Raw genomic sequence first — 18,991 nt, 5'->3', positions numbered from 1 at the left:
TTATCAATTTTAAACACATCTATACATTCATATCACTTTTCATCCTATTAAAATAAAACCAGAAACATGCCCTAAAGATGTCTAACAACACATCTGTAAATACTTACTGCCCTGTCATGCCACGCTAATTCACATAAACAGCAAGATGCTACCAAAAACAAGTTAAAGACTTAGAGTCAAAAAAAGCCCTAGAAGGTGGAATCCTGTCAACTGAGGTAGTACATTTGGTGGAGGGGAAAATATGTATTTAACTTTCTTTAGTCTAAAGCCTTTTAAAGGTAATAAACAGCTTCCATTTTGGATTTTCTTTTCCCCAAAACTAAAAACTGTGAGAAAGAGATAGTTCATCATGTAATTTCTGAAGAGCAGCAAAATGTTAGAGAAAGCAGCAAGAATTATAAAGTTTTAGCCTGGGCTGAAGAAAATCCAAGTGCTTTTGACCATCAGCTCACGTGCCACCCCCTAGGTTAATCTGATGTCTTGCAAAAAGGCAGGTTTTTTTTTTTAATTTTAAATAGTTGATGTAGTAAAAATCAGGTGTTACTGATCATGGTATTAGTCTTGAAATCACTGAATGTTGGCTGACCTTTGACTTCCTTAGTACACTCTATGACAACAAAAGCACATATTTCTACATTAGCACATATTTCTTTGAAGAATTGCCAGAGTCTGTTCAGATAAAAACCCAACTAATACTTTAAGAGAACTGGAATTGACTTTAAATGAACTCAGCTACTATTTAAGAGTGACATGAAATAGAGAAAGTACATGAGGATATCTATATACACTCAGGGAAGCAGTTTCGTCATCTTACGCATGCACACGCACACATTCTCCATCACAGGGGCAGTTCAGGGATATGTGACTTGCTCTGTGGTTCTTACTTTGTCTTAACCTTGCGGAATAGAGAGTGATACCCGCTAACAGCTATACGCGGAGGTAACTTTACTTCCCAGCAGATAGACAGATTCACAGACCAAAGATATGAAAAGTTTGCTTAACTATAAGTAGTAGGAGAAAACCTGGACCATAGAAAGGTTTTAGCCTTTTTAGGTAGAACACTAGGGAAAAGTATGAAAATACGATAAAAGAAACATCTGGAATGTCAGGTCAGAAACTCAGCACATAAGGAATAGCTTTAGAAGCGCTGTATCAGAATATTAAGTATCCCTCCACTTGGAAACAACTTCTCTTCACAGTACGTCAGTCTACCTATTTCCCTCAAAAAGCAACACAAGGTTAACCAAGACCCCCCATCACATTTAAACAACTCACAATATACACATTTCATTATTTCAAATCATTGGAAATTTACTGTAGAAAAGTCCAAACATCAAGGTAGTAGGAAATAAAACCACTTTTAATAAAAGTGTGTCCCTTCAGTGTTAAAAATTTGTAATCACCAACAAGGAGAACTCACAACCAGTGACCAGGAGTTTCTTATTACAATTCACTATTCCCAAGCAATTGTATTGCTAGCAATTTGCTTGCAAGCTGACAATTTCAGACACCTCATTCATGCTGGCTCACAACAGAAGGGTCCAACATCCAACACTGAATTTTCCATTTCTTTAAGAATATTTGTTTTGATCCTTTGTTCTCTCCTCAGTCTGGTCCATAGCTTCATATCCAGCTTAACAGTGTTTTATGCAAAAAAAGTAATTTTTTTTTTACATTCATGTTATCAACCACATGAAAGCAGTAAAATACAAAATTTTATTTTGCTTTCTAGAAACACAGAAGGCCAGTATCAACTAGTGGAGAAGTAGTTTCCGGTCTCAGAGTAGTTAACCTACTAAGGAAAGGCACCCAGATGATAGTTCAAGATCTCTGTAGAATCAAAAAGGGTAATTGCAAACATTCATAGTAATATCAAATATTGGGGTTTGCCTCCCACATTTCTTTTTACTTCAAACAATGCTTCTCTTATTCCTACTTTGAGTGACAACTAGTAGCTGGAAAAAAGTAATACTTTTGACTACAGGTTTGGTGGGGGGTTGGTTTGTTTTCTTCTGTTTCCCCAACAAGATTGTCTTCGGTTTGTGCCAATTGCTTGGTGTAGGTGCACACAGGCACGCACACTAACAGCACTGGTATCATACAGAAGTCTGTCAAATTCATACTCCTTGGAGATAGTAACACTTGACAACACCAAGACACAGGCTTAGTTCCCAGGCCTACAGCCATACAGAAACTCAAGAGAGTTATAAAAGTTGCATCAGCAACACATGTAAACTTGTAGCAGAAATTCCATAAGGCTTTCCCACAAAATCCCTATCTCAGAAGTCCATTCAATTCCACTTCTAGCCATGGGCTTATTTGAATGCCTCCTCATTAAAAACAGAAGCAGCCACAGCTTGCTTAACCACTTGTCCTTAAAGGGAAAAGTCAGATCACCTCATGCACACCTCCATTCCCACATAACATTCGGCTGCTGAATCCAGGTTCCTTGTTCTGAGCCCGTCACTTCTACTATACGAAGGCATGTGTGTGCTCTGCAAGAAAATTATGATGTCCCATCTAACACACTTGTGTATAGGAATGCTATATACATAGTTTACAGCTCCTCCTCCTCCTCCCCAGCAAAGAAACATACACCACACCACACTCACAAGCGTAGTATTATGAAATCCATTCTAACCCACTTGTTCTGTTAACGGTTACTTCATGGTTTTGAGCAGCGTTTCAGATGGCAGCTCCTGGTCTGCCACATAGTGTTAACTTCTGTCCTCTGAATAAAAACAAAACGCAAGGATGCAGTCACTTTCTTGAATTAAGTCAGAAGTGAGATTGTAAGAAAAACCTGAATGCCTTTTACGTTATGTAAACTGAAGTCCTCCGATAAAACATCCAGCTGAAATCAGAATCCGAAGGTAGTAGAATGTACAGTCATCACCTGCTTTCCTCAGTGTTCCCTTTACCAGTGTTTGGCACCTCTATTCTTCATTCAACATTCCCATTTTCTTTATTTTACTTTAAGGGAATGACTATCCTGAGATTTTAACTTATAAGAGTATTTGAGCAACATAGGGGGAATGAGTACTTGCTATAGCAGCCAACAAAGGCAAGTCATTGGATTCAATCCTAGAAATCAAAAAGAGAGACAGACTTTAAAATACACAGTCACCTTCACAGAAGAAGAGAAACACAAGAAGATATTTTTCATCCACTTTAAAGAAACTGGAAGTGTCTTGCTATAACAGAGTTCATAGTTTAATTATTATTTATTGCCATTACTCATAACATACCAGTAAAGATAGGTAATAATGTTTAAAACCAAGAAGTATGCTACCATTTAAGTCAAAAGATAGCAGTATTACATTTTGTGGTATATAAGCTTTTGTGGCTTAAATAAAATCTTTTATTTATTTGCTAAACCATAAGCCTTAGCTTGTAGTCCTAGCAGTCAAGAGGCACCAATAAGCCCAGTTTAACAAAGTATTAAACATCAGCTTATGGAAGACTGTGCATTTAAATGTTTTTAATATAACTCAGTTCACCATCTAGTCGTACTGTCTTCCCAAAAATAACCAAAAGCTGGAATTATTAATTATTATGCAATAACTGTATCAGGAATGTCTCAAATGCAATGGTGAGTTTCCAAAATTTCACAGAATCACAGAATGGCAGGAAGGGACCTCTGTGGGTCACCTAGTCCAACCCCCCTGCCGAAGCAGGGTCACCTACAGCAGGTTGCACAGGACCACGTCTAGGCGGGTTTTGAGTATCGCCAGAGAAAGACACTCCTCAACCCCTCTGGGCAGCCTGTCCCAAAGGTAAAGCTGCTCAGAGGCCAGGACGTATGTATACATTGATATATATTTATACACATACACACACACTGAGAAAAGTGCTTATTTCAGGATTTCACTGTTTACAGCTACATTTCTCAGTATGAAATCTTGAACAGTCTGGATAAATTAGGTTGTACCTACAGTGCTAAAAAACACCTTCTTGGGAATGTGCATTCACTTCTTCCCCCCTCCCCCTCTTCTGCTGTCAGCAGGTGCACCCCTAAAGGCTGCATGCCAATCAAGTATTATTATTAGACACCAGCTGCCAAACAGGACACCTGTCTCTCTTCCTACACCTGTTTTTTGAGAACCCCTCTTCCCTCACCATACAACTGCACCACCTAACCTTCCAAGAATTCTCAACTATTTGTTGCGATGAAGTTTTCATTAAGGAGACTGAGACAGAAAGAGTGTGTATGACTGCGTGGATAATGTCCTAATGACCAAAATCCAAACTTTCTTCATTCGGAAGATTTAAGAACGACAAGTAGTTTATTCTTTCTGTACAACTGTGTCTCCTCCTGATTTTCAGATGGTTCAATAGAACCCATCTTTACACTTTATTAGGCACACGAAAGAGGACAGTGCTAAATATGAAGAGGCAAATGCTGGTGAAACTGAAAAGGAAAATAACTGCCTCAAGTTTGGCCATTGGTTAAGACCGATACCTGCAATACTCACCCCAATACAATTCCTAGTTCTTTCACATGCACTCGTGTATGTCCTCGCAGATATTCTGAAAGCATTTTGCTTTTGAGATACATCTCTTGTAGTCTATCCTCAAGATGCATTATGCACTGTAAACACAGACCAAAAACCTCAGAACAGCTTTAGAAATTGCATGCAAATTTTACAGAAGTGTAAGCATATCATTTTAGCTTCTGTTCTAGCTAGAACATCTTTCAAACTAAATCTCCACTCCAAAATGCGTAACAGGCAACTGGTTTTGTTACAGCTGTGCTAGCAACATTAAAAAGTTCCCCTACCCTCTCAAAGGGGAATCCCCTCACAGAATTGGGGCATTTCAGCTTACTTGGGCAGCCAGTTTGTTGCACAGACTGCACATTCATTTTCCACACAAGTCAGCCATAGTGTTTCTGCTGACAAATAGCTCTAACCAGGTTCAAAGACATTCAAGACATCTTACTAAGAATCAAACCAGAATACCTGGATCAAGATGTCGTTGTCACAAGTCAGTACTATTTTTCTGAAAGACTCAGTTTAGACAACAGTTCCTAGAATTAGCACTCTAGCTCTAGGAATCTGCTATTCAAGCAACTAAGACTCAAGAAGTGGAAGACACCATTATCTTCCTTGTCATAAAATGACAGCTTTCATTCACGACTTTACTGTAGAAGCCAGGTTACAAATCCTTTCTAAGCATTTGTTTCTCTTAGTCCTAGACACTTCTAGTTTAAAATTGCTTAAATGTTTGATGCTGTTTGCCAACAAAGGTAATAGTTCAAGCCGAAATAAAAATTTAATCACTCCCCTTTTCTTTCAGCAGTAGCATGCTAGAAATGCCTAGTAGTTTTAAATACAGTCATGAGATGCAGGGTAATTTCTCAGACACCAGCTGCAGGAGAACAGATGAACCTCAGCTTCAGAGACAGAGAGGGGTTTTTTTGATAAGACAAGGTCAGTGGGTAGGACGTCTTCACAAGGTGAGTACGTAGGATGTCTTATCAGGTATTTTGTTCTAGGACAAAAGGTACATTCAATTTGATATGTTCCTTCTTTCCACAGGGATGACTGCTTCAAAGAAGTTAAATTAGTTCAGCTCTCCAAACTCCAGGAGATGAAAGCAGGAAGCACATGCAGAACCTCACATTATCAAATGTACAGTCATCCAGCAGGCGTAGACAGCAATTGGAAACAGTAGCAGCAAATAGCTTCAGGCCATTGTCCAGCACACTTTTCAAGTTGAATGAAAACCATAAGTATTAGAAATGAGATCCTGTGAAACCAGTTCTGCTAATTAAAAAAAATAATGAGAAAAAAAGACTCATGCTTGTAGGTAGCCTACCATGTATTTTTCTGATGGTCTGGAGCAAGATGAAGATTTTTTTTTATGATTCTCTGAGCTTATATCAGGTCTTAATCATGGAAGATAAAGAAGCATTTTAAAAAACATGCTATATAGTAGTGGAATAAGATCACTGCCACCAATGGAAAAAAGGCAAAAGCTTTTTGAGAGTAGTTTGATCCATTTGCTTGAAGCAAGTTTTCACTCAAGTCATTATAACACTTCTGATTCTAGCTGAAAGGGAAATATCTTTTCCATTACAGCTAACCGTAACGCCAAAAGCCTATGATCACTTCCTCAGTGGTTCAGGGAACATGCAGCTGATTTACAAAGTAGCTGTTCAATAAATCTCAATTCCAGTACTTGTGCTAAAAGATTATGGATTTTTTTTTTAAAGTTCAGAGGGAGCAAATAAGGAAGAATTCCACATTATTCTAAAACATGGATTCTTTACATTGGATTATCTGCTCCTCCTGAATGCCAGCAAAGAATCAAAAGACATTTATCCCCATAAGTTCAGTACATGAATCCATTTCATTCAAAATGTCCACATTAAGCAAGTTACAGAAGTATTTTTTTTCAGTATTAACTTCCTCTGCATTTCTCATTGACTAAATGGAAAAAAAAAGTCAAGTCACTTCTAAAAATAGAAAAGTAGCTTAAAATGAGTTTAAAGGTGCAGGTAAATCTTCTGACATATTGCTGACATGCAACAGTTGAAATCATCACTTCCCTCTCACCTTGGCATACCGCAAAGCTCTCTGCAGTACGGCTACCAGTCTGAAGTGCCACAACAAAGATATCACCACTTGTCTTTCATCCAATCTCAAGCTGGGTTTTGTTTTTTGTTGTATCACAAAAACCCAAAAAACTTATTCATCTGAACAGTAACTGCATGTAAAGAGACATACACTCCTAATGGAAACATCAACCATACCACATTATCTCTGATCGATATTAGTACATATGTTTTTGTCAAAATTTAAATCAATAGAATCACTACAATAAAAAAGTCACACTTCTCCCCCTAGAGTTTAGTGGAACACTTAACTTCCTGCACCGATGGTTCTGTTTTAGCAAAGAGCTGCAAAATCCACTGACAGAAGCATCAAAGTGTCTCTAACATGGATTACAGAAAATTTACAAACTACTAGCAGTGGCACTTCACTGTTCCTTTTTGTAAGAAAAAGGAAATAAAAAACCCTGAAAAACATTGCACCTCCAAACCTCTCCCACACCACACAAAGCATAAAGAAATTCAATACACAAACCCCAAGGCAACATTGGAACGAACACTTCAGTTGCAGAATCAACTATTCAGTTTTAAAATACCAGAATTTAAGGTGTTACTGTGCAAGTGTTAGGATATAATTTTACCCAAGCTTGTACATATTTTGATGCCCAGAGGAATCCAGAGACAACATTGACAATGTACCCACATATTTTGCCTAGCACTTGACTTCAAGTATTTAGCATAATCAACACCACGAATTTTATCCAAACCAGTGCCAACTGATGCTATTTACAGCTGTTAGTGTTTAGCCCTATCTTCCTCTTCCATCTGCTAGCACAGTCATTGCACAGGCTTCCTACAAAGTTTCTCAAGGCTATCTGCTGAAGGACAAATCAATTCTGTTAACTGAAAAAGGGGCAACTAATAAAAAAAACCCACCCCATCACCCCTCACCTACAATCGTGCATTAAAAACTGTATTATCATTATCACTGTCAGACTTGTGGGTAATTTTGTTGTAATCAGCAAAACCAGCATTACTGATTTTCTCTGATGAATTCCACTAATAATGAGGGCAGGAAAGGATGCTGCGGGATAGGGAGTATGCAATATGACAAAGTAACATCCCTTGCTGCCACCCACCCAGCCCCAGGTGTTTTCAGGTTTCAGTCTCCTCCCAGTAATCCTACAGAGACATCAGCAAGGCTGAGACAGCACTTGCTGACAGGGTTGACCAAAATACGCATAAAACAGAAGGGTCAAGTAAACACACACAGGCACAGTCACCTGCGGCGGAGAGAGAAGAGGCATGTACTGCATGGGGTTGGATAGAAAGCTCAAGAACAGAAAGCTGTATGCTAGAAACAGGCTTGGGCAGATAGAAGCTTCAACAACTTGAAGAGTACAGAAGTGTGGAAATGACAGAAGTGAAAAAATTAAAGCCAAATTTAAGAGCCCTTAATCATAAACACACGAGGACCATGGTAAAATTGCCTAAACGACTTTAGTTTTGGTGTGTGTATTTTGGAGTAACTAACTTTGATCTATTAGATGTAAACTACAGATAAACCAGTATCTGTTACTGGACTGTGGCAGGCATTCTTTTAAATACGTTGTACCAACTCTGCATTATTTCAGGCATTAGTTCATTGGTACAGCAACATGGTGTACAAAACTCTGCATTTGCTACCTAAGCTAAGCAATTTTCTTTAGCTTCAGTCTTCAGTAAAGAAATACTTACAAAGTCAGCTGGGACGTTGAGTTTGTAAAGCTGTAAAATAGACTGCAATAAACTGGATACTTGACTCGAAACCAAAACATCCTTGCCTATCTTCATATTGTCCATCATCTTCCTCTGGCTTGTAGCTACTTGTACGTTCCATTTATCTGTGTCTGCAATAATGCAGACAGCTTCTGCTATGGGCTCATCTAGCACTGGATGCTGCAACAGATAAACACAGACATTATGAGACACTTTCATATATATTTCCACAATGTAGTTTGAAGTTCCACTTTTATTCACATGTAGGCAGGCAATAAGAAAGTGATCCAATGCATGTTTTTGTCCAATAGGAAGCCAAAGGCATCTCAAAAATTACAAGGAATACCAACTTTAGTGACAGAGTTTACACTCAGCAACATCTGGTCACTTAAGTCTTAACTGCCAATTTGATCAAGGCATTTAATTTTGTTTAAGTAGTGATTCACAATCACTACTCCAATATTTTTTTCTTCAAGTATTCCACCTTCCCTGAAACAGTAAGTTTCTTCCAAAACAAAAAGAGTAACAATTCTACTCATCTAGTGCTTGTGAAAGTACATTTAATATTTTGGAGACGTAAGGGATTTCACTATGCGCAACCAAGGCAGGGTATGTATGAAGAGACAGTATTAGACCAGCTCGATGTTGTTCAAAGAAATTGCATGCACACACATCAGTGTTTTGGGCAGTACATGAACTTATTTCAGCAGGGTGATTCTTAATTGCTATAGGGAGAAGCTGTTGACAATTACTAGATAAACATTTAAAATTGCACACTAAGGTCACAGTTACTTTACTGAAAGGTCAGTTACAATTTAATTATATAATTTAGAAGTACCTCAAGTACAGTAAGAACATGGCAAAGTTCTTACCTATAGACAATTGCTTTCTGCGGCCAGTCACTTCTGCTACAATCTAGTACAATATGTCTCCACAAGACTTCCTCTCCCTTGCAACACATGCCACTAAGTGGCAAAGTAAGATGTTTCAACTTGCATACCATTTTTATGAAACAGACAATTCTATCTATTATTGTGACTGAAAAGAGAAGCAGTTTGAGGGTTTTTTCCTTGTTTGTAACTTGAAGTTGCAAACAATTTTCCTTGTGTCTGTCTTTGAAGAGAAGCCTTAAGAGAGTACAAAGGAAAGCACATGGGATCCTTGCGTGAACAGGCTTTGCACACAATGAATTAAGGGCTTACACCTTTCGAAGGAAGACATGTCAGGTGTGGCTGTTAAGAACAGTTAAGTAGAAAGAAACCTATTCAAAGGACCTGCTTCTGTAGATCTCAGTAATATCACGACTCCTACTAGGACTCAGAACAGTATTTTAACTCACATGCATTGCATGAAGTAGGTCTGCTAGTAAACACTGCTTGAGTTTTTCATCATTATTTACTCCATGCAGCACTAGATCAGGTATATATGTATGACAGTAACCACCTAGAAGCGATCTTCCAAAATTTTTCACATATTGGCTGCTGATTGTGTTTGACCTGAAATACAGAAAAACAAAGCAGGTAAGATTTTTGCTTGACAAACTGCATTCAGCTTTTACATGAATGTGAAGTTCGGCTTATCACCCCTGCTTGTACTGCAAATATTAATCAACAATTGTACTCACAATACAGTAAACCAATTACAGGTGCTCTTTGAAAAAAGGATTTTAAAAGCTGAACTTTAATAATGTATTGACTACTTCAAATTTATGAAAAGGCAAATCCACAGGTATTAGAGCTTGTGGTATGTATGAGCTCCTTGTTCTGTAGCTAACAGATTTGCTAAATTTGAGTTTTCTCCAACGCAGCCCAAGAAGCAAACTCTTTCTAGCTACCTATCTTAAGCCTCAGGAAGCTCCGTGTACACCTGTAAAGCTCTAAAGTTTTCAAATAGGATGCTCTTATTTATTTCAAATCTGTCTTTGATTTGTCATACATGTCAGATCTAAACTGTCATCAGTTTAAGTAAAGCTGAAGTTTTGCTTGTCCTCAGACATTCTGTCTACATGCCTACACGAAATGTTTTAGGCAGTTTATATAAAAATGTTTAACCACTTTTTATTAGACATGTGAAGAACACCTATCAGAAAACTTCACTACCTAAATCTGCTCTGTCTTGGTTTTCTTTTTGTGAAGCCTGTTTACAAGAATCCTAACCACATCAGCAGTGTCTGCGACAGATTTGTTTGCAGGGAACTTAGTCAAGATCCCAGAAAATTTCAGACTTGAAACGCTGAACATCTCTAAAGTAGCAACAACTTTTGACTCCACTTCATTCTAAATTAATTTAAATTTCTTTACCTTGGTAAAGGAAGTTCCACTTCTGCAAACTCTTCAAGTCTTTTGCTGACATTGTCATGATGCATTTCGTCAGTGATACAACAATCACCTTCTTCATCACTGGCTCCAAGAGCACTGTCTGAACTCTCGTTCCTTGGAATGTCCCCTTCAAGTCTGAAGGAGATTTTCCTTCCAGCATCCCCACAGGGGACATCTTTAGCACCTACTTTAGGGAACTCCTGTTTGACAGCTTCCATGCAGCCAGGGGAATAGTTCTCCAGATTGCCAGAGCATGAAGTTCTAGTTTCTTTCAAGCCTGGCAATTTTACAGTTTCTATGTTATCTCTGGGCAAAACTGGTTCACCAGATATTGTGTTTGCTAAATTCATTTCAGTTCCTGTGCTTTCCTTGTGTTGGTTAAGTACACTCTCCTTCCCCTCACAAGGAGGGATTTGTGCATAAGAAACATTATGTTTACTGAAGGGTATAAAAGCAGCTTCACAACTTTCTTTTTGATTCTGGGAAGCATCCACAGTTAGATTCGTGGAACTTGAGGCACAGCGTATCACCTCTGGATTTTTTCTGAATGCCTTCAGATTTTCTTCCATTTCTCTTCTATGAGTTTCTAAGTCTGACTCTGGTGACGCAGAACTTCCAATCTGAAAAGTGACCTTTTCTAAGTGTGAACTCCTGTGGCCAGACCTTTCAGGACAAGGTAAGGCAGATGACCTACTAGACAACTGCTTTTCCACCTTTCTCTCATTCTGGTTCTTCTTTATATCCACTAAATTCTCCAGCTGAGATGGCTCTTGAAAATGGTAGGATACAATTCCTGTATCAGTGACAGTTCTTTTCCTACCATCAGCTGCTCCTTTGTGGAAACTGCTAGTTAGACACTCAACAGATACTTCAGGGTTCTGACTGGCCTTTCCTATTGCTTCTCCCTTTTCTTTTGAAGAGGCTGGGACACCATGAGTGCTTTCTGGGTCATGTACCCACTCTTCAATACTATTGTTCTTACTTGCATCATTCTTTGGAGGTAGGATGGGAGGCACAAGAGCAGGTTCATTTTTAAGAGTGACAACCACATAATCAGACTCCTCTACTTCTCCCTTTTCTAGTGCAGTTGTGATCTTGCTTCCATTTAGCACTTGCTCTCCTTCCCCAGCCTTCTCACTCCATGTCAGCTGATTTTCCTGCAGCTCAGAGCACCGAATGAAGTAAGTCAGAACATAGAGCAAGCGCTGCACCAACTCCTTGCGTTTTCCAACAATAACAGTTCGAGTCATTCTAACTGGAGAGCCTATGGCACCATAGAGATCACCTATATGGGAAAACAAGATTTTCACATGCTTGTGTTTGGTTGTAATAGAAGCTCTACCTTTTAAATTCAACACATTTTGAAACAGAGTTTGCTATGGACACAAATCATAGAGTTAATTTCTTTCACAGTAAGTTCATACAAGTTTAAAAGAAAGAATAACAAAAAAAGTCCCCTAGCGCTTCTTGTGCCTGGTTTGTGTCCAGAAGGCTTTTGGTGTTTTTGTGAGGGATTAGCTGCTGTTGCTTGGTTTCTTTCTGTTCAAAGCCACTAAGGTTTTTATTTACATGATGCTTACAAGATATTATCACTCAGAAATTGACACAACAGGGGGTAGACAGATCAAGCTAAACTCTGAAGCCAGTTATACTATTTTCTATTTTTCTACTAATTTTCTTTCACATCAAAGTTATTCTGTTTTATTGCAGTCAACTTTTCTGCTAAACACAGGAATTTTCATACAGATAAAATCTAAACTATATTTTTCAGGACTAAGATATCAAAAAAGCAAAAAAGTATTCAGTATAGGCTTAATAAATAAGGTTCTGAAAAAATGGGCATGTAACCACCTTATTGGGCAAGGCACGAGCACTTCTGTATACTTGGAGTCAACATCACTACCATGAGCATTTATCTTTGGCAGGGGGTGGCAGAGAACTAGAAAATATATTCACTGCTTAAAATATAACTATAATACGAAAGGTAGGTACTACAACATAATCTGAGTCCCCCCAAGAACTGCTTATTTGCTAGCTCATTTATCCTGAAGAACTGCTCTTTTAACAGAACTAAGGTCATACATATCCTACTTTCAACATATTCGTTTGGGAAAGAGGTGCTATCTTCCAGTTGCCTATAATCCTATATCTACTGAAGGGTTTTTACTCCAAAGTTCTGTGAGAAGTAAACATAGATAGCCTATAAGGGAACATTCACATGCTCTATCAGATAAAGATGGGTTAACTCAAGAAACATCTACTACCAGGTTGAGTTAACCCAGCTGCCTTCACCTGACACCCATTAGAGAAGACCCACTAAAAGTCTTTGCTTAACCAAGCTGTGGCTGACACCACCAGCAAATGGGAGACAACCACCAAAATCTCAATTTCCTTTAGTGACCTTAAGTGTTCACCTTCAAAGCAGGCTTCTCTGGCTTGAGGCTTTATCAGCTACCTGCTAATCTACCAGATTGTTTTAGGTGCTAAGTCCTTGCTCAGGGATGCTCAAATGTTCTGGACCAAGTTTGCCACCAGGATTTTGTACTAGACTTCAAGAAGCAACACGAAATGAACGTTATAATCAGAGCTTCATGAAGGTTTCTACCATGGACAAGGGGACCTCTGGTTTCTACATGAGGAGACTAAAACTACTAAAAAGCCCCACCAACCAAAAATAAAAAAAAACACATTTACACTCATCCTCCTCTTTGCCATACAGAACATACAAGGGATTAGGCTCCTGAGTCCAGTCCTACAAAACAAGGATCAATGAGACAGTAATTCCCTTGCTCTCACTTACTGTCTCCCCTGCCAAGAGCTGCCATTTCCCATGATGCCAGCGAATGCACTGGAGAGGCTGCTGTGTGGTGGCATCCATCAGTGTGCTGTTTTGCCCCGGTTAAAAACACCCTTGCAACTAGCCCCGTAGACTAACATGCCAGAAAATTCATTTCTCAGTAGTGGAAAGTGGGCTTCAGACTACTCAGCTGGAAACTAACCTCAGCACCTGATGGGCCACAAGGACTGGTAAGCTGGAAAGGAAATGGGAAGATATCTTTTGACTTTCGACTTGAGCATAGCTGCTATGGAAATCAGATTGAGGCTTCATGTTCATTTGCACAACTGACTTTTATATAAAGCCATTACTAATAAGACTGTACAAAAAGTCAAACTTGTGGTCTTCAAAACATACTAATGCCGACTGTTAAGACAGTTAGATTGAAGCTGATGTTTAAGAGACAGTATTATATCTTCCTGACAGTGGTACTTACAGTTGTATCAGTACGTAATTGTAATTGATACCTAACACATAATGAAAACACAGATATGAAGGTAGAAAGATAGGTACATCAAAATTCTTTCCTTAATAAAAAATAATTTCTATTTTAAAGCACCAAGCCCCATGATATTTTATTCCATGCCCCTCCTTCTTTCTAAAAGAGGAGACCAGCAGAGGGCAACATCTTACTTTCAGTATCAGTTACTGAAACCAACTGATAATGGGTTTTGGGCTTTATAAGAATGAAATAAAACCAGAACACATTTCGAGTTGAGGCACGCAGAACTTGGCTAGGCCAATGCTGGTAGCAACACACAGCCTAAGGAAGGTGAGGAGAGAAACAGAATCTTGACGAGTCACCAGTGGTGGCTCCTGGGAGAGACCACACAAGCTACTGCCGATCTTACGCCTCCAGTCCAGCTGTTTTTTATAACCCCAGGCCTCGCTCTATCCTCAATACCCTGAGCAAGCTTCTATTTGCCCCTTCAAGTCAAATCCATTACTCCTCTGCATAACATTTTAAAGACATACTAAAAACACAGAACACTTCTGCTACAACTACATGGTCAAGGCAGCAATTCTTAGTTTCATAAAGATTACTGAAAATAACATACATAACTGAGACAATTAGTAATAAAAACAACTAGTAGCACAGTGTAAAAGTCACATTATTGCTTTATTGTGCATGTGTGATATTTAACTGATATGATATATTGCCACGTAAAAGTTAAGGCCGATCTGATATCAGACTCACAGCTGCTGCCAAGAGGAGGAAGAATTTTCAAGGATTTACCACTGGCAGCATTATTCTCTCAGCCCTCACTCACCTACTCATTTGACAGCAGTTATTTAATCCCCTGTATCAAGATAACTTATAAGCTATAAAATATTTGTCAGAGAACAGCCTGAGGAGCTGGGTATAGAAAGAAAATCTTGGCCCAAGCCCACTAACATAACTGTGAATGAATGGAGGTACTGCCAGTTGCCAGACTTCTACTCTGTTGTCTTGGTGTCCATCCTAACTCTATGAGAAAATGATAAAAAGAGGTAGCCAGGGCAGTTTCAACTACAAAGGGCCTCCAAGGCCCAGAGAACTCCTGTCAGTCCAGTCTGTTCCCTCTTCTTCCCAAACTGCTCAGATTCATTCACAGCACTTGTACTGCCTTAATACTTCTATACCAAGTTACTTTACCAGGCAGTGTAACAAAGGATGACAACAAGGGCCCAAGGAAAAGAGCAGAGCACTCAGGCTATGCAAACAGGCCTCCAAATGCTCTGCTTAACCAGGCACAAGACATCTGCTGGTAGCTCTGCCCAGCTTGCAGCAAGGCAAATCAGCAGATGTGATCTGGATCACAAGTAGCTCTTAGATTAAGAGGAGTGGATGCAGGAAGGTGCTAGTTACAGAGAAGTCTGAAGCTTTCCATCTCCTACTGACCAAGCTGTGCCCAGAGAGGGTTATATGGATGGGATTTTGCCAGCATGTTCACAGACTGCGATGTGCGCTTCTCAGAGAAGGCCTTTATGGGAGGATGGTCAACCGGCATTACTGTTGGGACCCAAGCCAGATGATATGTCAGCACTGCAGTTAACAAAGCAGCAAAGAACCTAGGAAAGAGAACACCATTAAAGTAACATCAGCAAAAGAATATCCCATTAAGTGCTGTAACATATCTACATGCACTGGGAAGCACACAAACTATTTTTAAGAAAAAGGGGGTGGGGAAAGCTTACTGATTTTTGTTGATCTGTTCTATTAGAAACGTAAATTCTTTAAGAAAACGCTGGCATAGCTGATTCTTTTCAAGGGTGCTGGACATCATATTAAGCCACACAGGCTCTGCAATCCTTGGAACAGAATATAAGTTCCAGATGGTAACTCTGCTCAAAGAAAATTCCCCAAAAGTAAGCATTAATATGCACATTTCATTCTGGCAAACACAAGTAGCCCCTTTCCTCTTCTATTGTCCATTGAATTTTATTTATTTCTTTTTTGTGATATCTAGGAGACTAAACAAACTGGAAGAGTTTTTCAGACACGCTAATTACAAGTGTCCCAGAACACTAGTCTGTTTAATTCAGCGTACCAGTAACTTAGTGTCTTCATATGAATTACATATTAGTCTTTCCTTTCTTGCATTCCCCTGTGTATTTGTACGCAGAGAAATGATTCAGAAATAATTGAGGGGGGATAGAACCCATTCTATTCATTGCAGTGATTCAATTCCACATTCCAGACATTACAGAAACTCCATCCCACGGAAGCCTCGTCTCTCTCTCTCTCTCTCCTGGGCTGTCTGTCTTGGCCTCTGGCCATTCCTTCCTTTCTTAGGTACTAAAAAGAAAGCCTTGGGCAGCAACTTTATTGACATTTACGCTGTTCAGCGTCTATGGCTAGGAGTAGACAACTCATCTGCCTGAATACAACAATCAATCCATTCCTCTGCACACGCATCAGCAGAAACCAACTATTAATGAGATCTTAAAGACTTTAACTGACAGTCCCATGTACAGGTGAGTGCAACAGAACTACTTTTACTCTCACTCTGAAAATGACTGAGCTGGTTTTGCTAAAGCTTTCTAAAAACATTTACCCAATACCCAACACAGAAAATTCATTTACACTAAATTCAAGACTGGCTAAATTACAAGGCCCTGCACTCAGCTGCCTTAACAGGAAATGACAAATATCTTTAGAGGGGCATGGCAAGAGCTGTCCTTGCAATTCAGAATTCCATCAACTCACCTGAATTCTCCCAGGGCATCCATGACACGGCTGATATAAACCTGCACTCTTTGGCTGGATTCTGCTATTTTTCTACATGAGATCATGGCCTTGATTAAGAGTTAAAGACACAAAACAGCTTCTTAAAGGATTCACATTCTTCATCTTTTTAAGCTTCATTAACACGTCAAAATAATTAAGATCTAGCCCCAGTGCTATACAGTCTCTCAGGACAGCAACACCTGCCAACCTCCCTCCACCTCATGAAAGACCAGTCCCTAAGACTGGACATGGTAAGAGAACACTTTTGACAGTAAGGGGAAGACAGCAACAAACATTTTGTGTCTCTCTGTGACTGCATGAAAGGATAGAATACCATCATTTCCACAGTCTTGAGGGAGTCAAGAAAACCTCGTAGCAAAATATGGTGAAAAGGAAAGAAAAAGAAAAAAACATCCATAGCATAAAACTCTCCATTCTCATTCTAACTAGAAAAGAAACTGCATCTCTTTTTCAGCAAATGCTGAATTCCTACACTGGGCTCAGCCTCAAGACTACATGTGTAAGGAGGGAGGGAAGCTCGAAACCACGCACCTTCTCCCACTCTCCATCTATCAAATTCTAGAATACTTCATTCTTATTGACACATCTTTCCACATTATGCCAAACTAGTATTCTGTACCTTTTCTATTGCATATTTCAGCTTGTTCATGTGAGATTCAAAAAGAGGAAAGTGAGAGAAAAAGAAATCCTGGAAGTTTTTCTGTGCTGCTTCTTTTTCAGGCAGAGAAAAGATTATGCTGATTGCAATTTTCTTCCTCCGAACCATCGCAGGATTGGAGCTGCAGCTTTCATCAGCCATACTAAACATTTCTTCAGTAGACCTGTAAGACAGATTTGTTAGGACAGTTACCTATGCGTCGAGAGGCAAATCATCTTCTATCCATATCTCCCTATATAGTAGAAAGTAATTCATTCTTAGGTCTCCTTTGAGACCTACATAAGAATTTGCTGTCGTTTGTCTCTGAACAGAGGATATTCAACATTTTGATGAATACGACTGATGTTCACCCAGACAGGAGTAAGGCAACCGCCAAAGAGGCCAGCTCCTGAAGTGAACACTTTCTTCTGAAACAGAGCTACTACAAAACCCCTCCTTTTGGACTTTTCTTTAAGAGAGATAAAGAAAAGGGAATGAAGACACAATGTACAAAACCATTAGCAAAAAAGGTTGAAGGTATTCAGAGCTGTGAACTGCATCCAGCACTCCAGCTCCTGCCTAGGTGCTCAGCAGTATGTCTATGACACTCTTCAATCTGTACTGCTGCTTATGAGGGAAGTTGGGAAATGTGCTACCTATACTGTTCCAGCATCTTAAGATAGATGTTTTAAGGAACTTCAGCACGCAAAATAAAACTTTCTATTTTAACTGAAGAAAAAATGTCACCGCTTAGTAATTACTGTGAAAACACAAACTTAACGCCTACAAACACATGTGTGCCTAGCTCAAAGCTGGATATACTTTAGTTTGAAATGGTTTGTTTTCTGCCAAAAAAAAGCCAAACAGTGGTTATTTTACAACCATTATTATTTCCCCAAGTTCTGTTTATTCACTTGACAGTTCTGCCACATTTTTTTCAACAGTTATGCCACTCTTCAATATCACACACGGGTTGCTACTGGGATCAATACTGCTCAGTATCTTCATTATCAGCCTAACTTGTGGATCGAAACACACCTTCAGTGAGTTTGCAGATGATGCCAAATGGGGGGAAAATGGTCAACACACCAGAGGACACTGTCCAGAGAAGCTGTGGAAACCCCATCCTTGGAGATTTTCAAGACTCAATTAGACAAGTTCCACAACAACCTGATCTAAATTCCAAGCTAGTCCTTTGCACAGGCAACTGATTTGGATGACATCCACAAGTCTCAGCCCAGTGTAAGTTTTTCTGTGATTATGTAAAAGGGTGGCAATCCCCTCACCTTGTTCCTCCATAAATACTTGCATTGCAGTGCTAGATATTGACATTGCTGGATTTACAGAACTACTATTTTTTCTTCCTTTAAGTTTCTTGATCGATTTCACTGAAAAAAGGGCTTTAAAAAGTATATACACCAATGAGTAAAATAGTATGGTCAAAATCTCTTTTGGAAGGGACTTTAATTGAATAATGGCTTTTAATCCACTGAGAAATTACAGTGAGAGAAGGGTAAGAACAGACAAGAGAGCCATTAGAAAGCAAATGGAGACATTCAAAGCAGCAGCTCATATGGAAATAGCTTGGTTTTGGAGTTTCTTTTTAAGTTAAGACTGCAATACCAGTGAGTAGTAATTAAAATCTTGAAGGCTT

General features: G+C 39.2%; 1 protein-coding gene across 6 annotated transcripts in view; it reads right to left on the bottom strand.

Annotated features, from left to right (window-relative positions):
* Positions 1-1,285: 1,285 nt before the first annotated feature.
* Positions 1,286-18,991, bottom strand: part of FNIP2 (folliculin interacting protein 2) — a 49,837-nt gene continuing 32,131 nt past the window's right edge. For 4 of the 6 annotated variants that reach the window (XM_075421637.1, XM_075421641.1, XM_009936924.2 and 1 more), the window contains 9 exons: positions 17,320-17,521; positions 16,659-16,747; positions 15,647-15,793; positions 15,351-15,520; positions 10,615-11,917; positions 9,654-9,810; positions 8,294-8,494; positions 4,476-4,591; positions 1,286-3,084 (listed from right to left, as the gene is read on the bottom strand). In XM_075421637.1, the coding sequence (XP_075277752.1) occupies positions 3,006-3,084; positions 4,476-4,591; positions 8,294-8,494; positions 9,654-9,810; positions 10,615-11,917; positions 15,351-15,520; positions 15,647-15,793; positions 16,659-16,747; positions 17,320-17,521 (2,464 nt within the window). In that variant the 3' untranslated portion in view covers positions 1,286-3,005. Of the gene's footprint in view, positions 3,085-4,475; positions 5,769-8,293; positions 8,495-9,653; positions 9,811-10,614; positions 11,918-15,350; positions 15,521-15,646; positions 15,794-16,658; positions 16,748-17,319; positions 17,522-18,991 lie in introns of those variants that run through there. The other 2 variants (XM_075421636.1, XM_075421639.1) reach the window with 2 other exon arrangements.

Source organism: Opisthocomus hoazin, chromosome 5 (assembly GCF_030867145.1).
Source record: "Opisthocomus hoazin isolate bOpiHoa1 chromosome 5, bOpiHoa1.hap1, whole genome shotgun sequence".
Taxonomy (NCBI): Eukaryota; Metazoa; Chordata; class Aves; order Opisthocomiformes; family Opisthocomidae; genus Opisthocomus; species Opisthocomus hoazin.
The sequence above is the reverse complement of the archived record's forward strand: the minus strand, read 5'-3'. Positions and strand labels throughout refer to the sequence as shown.